Consider the following 7674-nt stretch of genomic DNA (forward strand, 5'->3'; position numbering starts at 1 on the left):
GGCAATGAATGTACAAATGCGCTTTACACAATTGATGTGTGTATGGATTGTGATAAGAGTTGTATGAGCCCCTAATACGATGATCCAAAAAAAATTTTTGACAGAAAAATACCAAAAAAAAAGTTTCTATGAAACAAAGGCCCTCTTCAGTCTGCATTCCCGTCTCATCCTCTGCGCTGGAGATCAGTGTGGTGTGTGCCTCTCAGATGGGAATGCACTTCTCTACTACTTTCATTTATAATGTTGATAAGGGACGAGGGGGAATTGTGCATTTATTTTAATAGCAATGGCTGAACAGTATGTCCTGGGGTTCTAGTCATATGTACAGAACTCATCGTTGTTTTTAATAACTATTTGATGTATTCCATAATATGCTATATTATAAGGTACAGATATTTAGAATATTTCTAATTTTTTGATAGGACAGCAATGCTACCATGGACGTTGTCTGCCCTTGATTAGATAGTTCTGTTAAATGGATTCCCGGAAGTAGGTTTCTTTAGCCAAAAGACATATGCGTTATTGATTTTCTACAATCATAGTAGTCCTAAATAGTAGTAGTCATTCCCTATTAAGTCAAACCTTGCCTTTGACCAGTGATCTTTGAAATTCATGACCATGCTGGCCTTGTCCTGAGTTGTTGCTGTATCTGAGGGAGGAACTTCAGGCAACATACTGTCCTCACATTTCTGACAGTTGCTGGGGGTTAAAGAGTGGATAACGAGCTTCCTTGATACTCTTTCCTTCTTCAGAACGAAGTCACATTACTGCGCAATGAAGTGGCTCAATTGAAGCAGCTGTTGTTAGCTCATAAGGATTGCCCAGTGACTGCACTACAGAAGAAGACCCAAGGCTATCTCGGTGAGTGGCTCAGAGCCGAATAGGGGCAGCCAGACAGTAAACTGCAGGTACTGCGTCTCACGGAATCATTTTACACTCAGTTATGCAACAATGCCAACTCATGGTGATCCTATAGGACAAGGTAGAACTGCCCTGGTGAGTTTCCAAAACCATACTGTTTACAAGAATAGACAGCTCCATTTTTCTCCTGAGGAATCACTGGGAGTTTGGGACTGTGCACCTTGTAGATCGCAGCCCAAATGTTCTGGGAAGTCCAAATAGGTAAGGGGCTAGTTTTTGTGGAGGAAGCAATCATTTCTGCTCTGCCCCGTCCCAGAAGAATACAATCTTGTAAAGATTATCTTAGTTATTTATCATCATCGTTGGGGATGAAGAGTAGCAGCCCCTATGGGTCTGTGAAGTGCCTACGTTGTGTTAGACAGTCTGCCATCTTCCCAGTCCTCTAATGAGGTAGATGTTGCCTCCACTTGCAGAGGAGAAAGCAGCTGAAGGACGGAGCCAGGATTCACACCCAGGCCTTCCTGATTCCAAAGACACTATCTCGGCTTGGAGAAAATGTATACAGCAAAAGCATTAGGATTTTCTGTGTGTAAGGAGAGGCTGATAATGGTTCATTTCATCACTTGTGCACACATATAAAAGGTGCGCATATCGAGATGACCACAGAGTTGTGCTCAACTCAACTTCAACTCCAAAGTTTAAATGACTGTGAAGAATCCCTGATGGACAATAAAAGTTAGTAAATGCTAGTTTCCCTGTGCAGAGTAAATACATTCATGTAAGTGTTGGGTTTCCCATTTGGCATGGTGGCTTATTCTTCCACTGGCTGTCTTTATCATTCCCGAGGTGTGTTCCTGTAGGAAAAGAGTAACCATATCACCAGCTTTAAACATCTGTACTTAAATTTTAATATGTCCCCCGGGGCACATTCATTCATTAAACTAATATTTACTGAGCGCCTGTTCTGTGCGAGGCACTGGTTCACATGCCAGGGATAGAATAGGGAACCAAGTGGATTAGATTAAAATCCCTGCCCTTGAGGAGTTTATATTTTAGTAGGAGAGACACACGATAACGAGATAAATAGGTGAAATATATGGTATGTTTGATGATAGTAATTAGACAAACTGTATGGTATGTTAGATGATAGCGCATGCTGGGAAGAAATTATAAAGCAGTAGTGTTGGAATTTTAGGTGAAGTGGCTTTTGGACAAAGACTTAACAAAAATGAGGGGCGTTAGCCATGCATTTATATGAAAATACTTCAGGAGCAGGAGCAGCAAATGCAGAGACCAAGGAGGACCCGGGGGCTTCCAGGAGGTGAGTGTGGCTGGACTGGAGAGGACCGGGTGGAGTAGTTGACGCTGAGGTAGAAGAGGTCGTGGCCACAGTGAGGAGCAGCCTGCGCGCTACAGTGGGGCTACCAGAGCGTTCCAGCAGGAGAGGACTGGACTGAAGTGACCTTTGGACAGGTGCACTCTGAAACTGCAGGGTGCCAGGGCAGAAGCAGTCCACTCAGGGAGTTATCGCACTAGTACAGGCAAGAGACGGTGGCGCTTTGACTTGCATGGGAATAGTGAAAGTGTTGAGCAGTGGCTGACTGGGATGCATTTTGTAGGAGAAATGGCAGGGTTTTATGATGGGCCGGATGGGGCAGTACACATGAGAAAGAAGAATACAACACTACAGCCTATGTTTTGGCATGACAGAAGCTGCAAGACTGGAGCTGACATTAATTGAGATGATGTGGAAGGTATATAAGGGAACTCAGTTTGGGACAACTTGAGTTCAAGAAGCCAGGTGTGTAGGTGGAGGTGTAGGCAGGCAGCTGGTTTTCTGGGCCCACAGTTCATTGGAAAGGCTGGAGATAGCAGCTCCAAGGAAGTCCGTTTTTATAGCCATGTAGCTGGAGGAAATCACCAAGGTAGAAGGATAGAAAGGAGGGAAAAAAGAAGCCGCAGCAGAAGAAGTCATCCCAGGCCTGAACCCTGCTATACTCCAAAGAGATCAGAGACAAGAAAGAACCCACAAGAGACAGAGAACGAATAGCCAGAAAGGTTCCTAGAGGGAACTGGCCGAGTGCAGTGTGCCCAGAAACAAGAGCGGAAGATAGGGAGCTGGCTAAGGAAGTCCAGTGATGACGTATTTCACGTCTTGTTGATAAGTCAACCAGGACAAGGACTGAGTGTTTATCAGTATATAGTCCATGTACATATTAAATTTTCTACTCATTCCCTACAAGACCTGTGACATGTAGCCAATCCATTTAACTTTACATACTTGTTTTACAGCCAAGATGTATTGCGTTCCTGCTGTGTAGTATAGACATTATGGTGGGTAGGTACAACAAAGATGAGTTCCAATGCTAGTAAGACTCAGAGAGCTATGGGGATATGAACTTGTAAACCAGTGCACGGGCTAAGTGTGGAGGGCCCTATCAGAGAGGTCCTAGACTGGAGGCTTCCTGAAGACCAGGTCCCGGTTTTTCCTACCTTGCACATGAATAGTGCTCACTGTTTGAGAGTAAGTAAATGCATGTCTGAAAGCACAACAGAAGTACTGTCTGACTCCTGAAGAAGGCTCGAGCATTCACCAAGACGGTTTCCTTTATTCCTCACATCTCTTTTTAAGAAGCCACAGAGGCTTCTGAAAGGATCCTTTGTGGTGTTGTGGTTATGTGTTGGGCTGCCATCCTCAAGGGCAGCAGTTCAAAACCACCAGCTACTCCAAGGGAGAAAGATGGGGCTTTCTACTCTGGTAGTCTTGAAAACTCAGAAGCAGTTCCACCCTGTCCTGTAAGTATCGCCATGAATCAGCGTCGACTCAGTGACAATGAGTGTGATGTTTTGTTTTGTTTTTAATTTTAATAAATCATTCTATCCAGGGCTCTTACAGCTCTTACAATAATCCATACATCGATTGAGTGTGTTTTATTGCGAGTGGCTATCTGATTCTTAATTAAACTTCTTGATTAATGAGTAATATGAACTTACCTGGTTTTTGCACCTCAAATATTTGTATCTACCAGTAAAATGTTATTGTCAGTTTAAGTGTAATGACATAGCTCAAATAAATGTTTTAAATCAGTTAACGCCTAGCTGATTGATCGTCAGGAAGACCAAACAAGCCTCTTCACTGCTGTGTTAACAGCACCTTAGCCATCATTTGATTGTAGCTCGATATTTATCAGGCTTAGCTCTGGCTTGAACTACGTGCTAAAATTTTTTTCAACATGGAATGGCTTAATTCCTATAGGAATTAATGAAAGAAAATGGCTAAAAAGAGATCTCTCTAAAATCTTTAAAGTTGTGGAAAAGAGGAAAAGCGTTCCAAATGGAAACAGTGTTCTAATGGACCATGCACAGACATAGAAGCTGGGCATGGAATGAACATGTTGGGGCCTTGCTTTATTAGGATACCCAAAACCCCAAGCCCATTGCTTCTGCATTTTAACAGAAAGGAGCCCTGGTGACATAGCAGGTGAAGCATTGGGCTACTGACCAGGTCAGCAGTTTGAGCCCCTCAGCCGTTGTGTGGGAGAAAGATGAGGCAGCCTGCTTCTGTACTGAGCCACAGCCAAACCCTGGGGGGCAGTTCCACTCCAACTTGAGGGGTCACGGAGTTGGGATCGAGTTGGCAGCAGTGGGTTTGGTTTGGGTTTAATCTTTAGGAAAGCGGACGCTGCACCTTTCTCCCCTGGAGGAGAGGGAGGGTTTGAACTGTCAGTTCCCAGCTGAGTGCTTCCCCACGGAGCCAACCACCTGGGCTCCTTCTTGATCAGGATCTGTTAATGTTGTCCTAGTTCTCGTTTCTGCCATGTTTCCATTTCCTGGCCCTTAGAAGCCAGGACTCCTCACCTCCCTCCCTCCCCCATCCCCCCTCTCAAAAAAGGGAATGAAAAAGATAAGCTTTATTTTCTTTTGGGCTTTTTTAGAATTTGGGCACAGGTAGTCCTGCCTCTTTCTCCATTCTGTTCTCTAACCGTTTGATGTTTGCCCTCCTTCCTGACAGAAAGCCCCAAAGAAAGCTCAGAGCCAACAGGTTCGCCAGCTCCTGTGATTCAGCACAGCTCAGCCACAGCCCCGAGCAACGGCCTTAGTGTTCGCGCTGCTGCCGAAGCCGTGGCCACCTCGGTCCTTACTCAGATGGCCAGCCAAAGGACAGAACTGAGCATGCCGATGCAGTCGCATGTGATCATGACCCCACAGTCCCAGTCTGCAGGCAGATGATGCCTTCCCTGGTGGAGAGGTCCCCGTCAGAGCTTGCCCGCCCAAGAGCCAAGAGAGATGTCATCTTATCCCCCTCCCATCTGCCTTGGACATGGGAATATGGAGGGGAAACTTGTGTGTTGTGAGTAATGGACAGATGTGGGGCTTTTTTCTTCAGCTACATGGTCATGTACGGTTGTCACCTGTACTTCGGGCCACCCAGCCCCCGAGCCACAGAGTTCATCCCCCACGTGGGGGGTTTCTGATGTACCTATAGCCAAAGGCCTTTCCAGGTGGTCCGAACAATCAGCCCTGCCTCATGCACGTGTACCTGTCTCTTTTAACACTAACTCTTGCACTTCTAGGTTTGGGGTTTTCAGTTCCCTCTCTTCCCACTGAGCTGTGGCTGTTACCTTCTTGTTTCTTACCAGCATGGCACTTCCTGCTAGGTAAAGGGAGCATAACTCCCAGGGAGTCATCCCCAGCCACTCTGTGGACTCAGGACTATCCTCCCAGTAGCTGCTTATTTATCCCTTGCCCTTCCTAAATCCAGGTTTAAGCTTTCCCTTATGGAGAATCTAAGACTGCCTTTGATGTATGAAATAGCAATCTTTTCCAACTTTTCCACAAACTTTAGTCCTCTTCGCCTACCAAGAAGACAAACAAAACCCAGAAGCTTCAGGATAGTCCTTCTATTCTGTGTCTAGAGCTACTTGGGTGCTGTTTGTCTCTGACTACCTAATCTAGTGGGGGTCTGTCCCATCTCTCTGCTGAGCCTTGACCCTCCTCCTGTGGCCTTACATTACTAGATACTGCTTGGAAGTGAAAGGGGAAGCCCCCTGGATGCAGTTGGTTGATTCTGTCCCCCATCTGCCTTCACTTCTAATCAGGGCAGGGGAGCAATGTAATGTAACATTAGCTTCACCAGGTTACTGATTAATTGATGCTTTTATGTTTCACAAGAGTTTACTGGATGAAATATATATTGTTTTAGGACATCTTTCTGCTTCTTCCTTCTCTCTTCGTTGCTGTCCACTGTACTGCCTTTCTGTCTTCTGTGACTAGCTGAAATACAGCCCTCGTGAAGACACAGGTATTGGCGACGCTGCACTCTCCCACTCTTTCCACATCTCTCGGCCTCATCTGCTTTTCTGATCTCGGGTCTTATACTCACAAATCTCCGATCACCCCTGGTCCACTTTTTCTTCCTTCTCCAGACCTGGCAGTTTCTCCTGCACCCTTCCTGGTTCTCCAGGTTCCAGAATAGCCTTGGGCATCAGAGCCAAGGTCCTGGGTGGGTTTTCTTGAGGATAAGATTGGATGGGTGCCGATGGGCGGTCAGGGCACAGTACTGATCTCAGCAGGATCGGACTCACGGAAGGACGTGGCCTGCCTGGGAAGCAGGTGGCTTTCACTGTTAGCCACTCTTGTTGACGAGTCAGTCTGTGGAGGAGATGGGGGTTCACCGTCTGTCCCTCCTTCTTCCTCGTTAGGGCTCCTCATCTTCCCTTGGCTCCGAACTATGCAATTTCTACCAGAGCCACAGGAAGCAGTCCAAAGCCAGAGGCCTGTGGAGTGAGAGGTCAGCTTTAATAGGCCATCAGCATGAAACCTTTCCAGTTGTCCTAGAGCCGTCTTGTGCCATCTGTCCCAGCCAAACACGCCCTTTTCTCCATCTTGCCTGCCTCTGTCTGAAACATACAAAATAACCACCAGCTTCCTTTCTGATTTTGTCTTCCAAAAGTGCCACAGGGGAATGAGAACATGTTAGAAGCCCACAGGACCCCCTCTCCTCAGCATTATGTACTGGTGAGCCAAGCAGGTGACATGTTCCGCTGCATTTGTTTCAAATCTCCCCTCCTGCTTTCCAGACTTAGTGGTGAACAAGCCACACCTGGTGGAGAGAAAACAGGTTTTCTTGTCCGCTACCACCAGGGACCTGCAGGAACAGCCCCTGAGGTGACTCGGCATAGCAGGAGTCATGGCAGAGGGTCAGGATGCAGGTCACCACATCCTCCAGGGGCTTCACTTGCCTTTGAAAATTCACAGCCATGGTTGAGCTCAAGACTTTTCCTTCGGACAGCTGCTCCTTGGATTTTCTCCTGCTTTAAAACTTTGTTTCATTTTTATTGTCATGATTTCCCACCAGCGGCCTTTCCCTAAAGCTTGACTGAGTTTATGGCTCCTGTGGAGCCTTCTTACGATTCTTGACATTTTCTTACTCCTTCAGTCAAGTGTTTTAAAGTTCAGAATCAGTTTGTCACAGCACACATGCCCTGCCTCACTTGTGGCCTTGGATGGTTAATTTATGTAGAGCGTCTTAATTAATTCCTTGGCCCCCAGTTTTAATTCTGAGTCCTTATTGCATTGGTACCCATGGGAAGTTAGTGCTGGGGACCTGAGTAGAGACAGCAATGAAAGGAGGGAAAACACGCCACTGGTCCTCAGTTGCCGTCCCTGAAACCTCTCCCACCGCCCAGTGGCTTCACTTCTCCTGTCACTGTTGCCAGACATGCGGTCGCTCTTCCTTTGATCTTTGCTTTCCAGACTTGTCTGAACCAGACTAAGCCCCGTGAGGTGTCACTTAGTCCTTCCTAAGTGCCA

General features: G+C 46.5%; 1 protein-coding gene across 4 annotated transcripts in view; it reads left to right on the forward strand.

Moving 5' to 3' along the window:
• LOC101660530 (cyclic AMP-dependent transcription factor ATF-7) overlaps nucleotides 1–7668 on the forward strand; it is a 92742-nt gene extending 85074 nt beyond the window's left edge. For all 4 annotated transcript variants that reach the window (XM_004716873.2, XM_045296329.1, XM_045296328.1 and 1 more), the window contains 2 exons: nucleotides 753–861; nucleotides 4874–7668. In XM_004716873.2, the coding sequence (XP_004716930.1) occupies nucleotides 753–861; nucleotides 4874–5091 (327 nt within the window). In that variant the 3' untranslated portion in view covers nucleotides 5092–7668. The remainder of the gene's footprint in view (nucleotides 1–752; nucleotides 862–4873) is intronic.
• The last annotated feature ends 6 nt before the right edge of the window (nucleotides 7669–7674 follow it).

Source organism: Echinops telfairi, unplaced genomic scaffold, assembly GCF_000313985.2.
Source record: "Echinops telfairi isolate 266 unplaced genomic scaffold, ASM31398v2 ScPeMD7_7404;HRSCAF=8442, whole genome shotgun sequence".
Taxonomy (NCBI): Eukaryota; Metazoa; Chordata; class Mammalia; order Afrosoricida; family Tenrecidae; genus Echinops; species Echinops telfairi.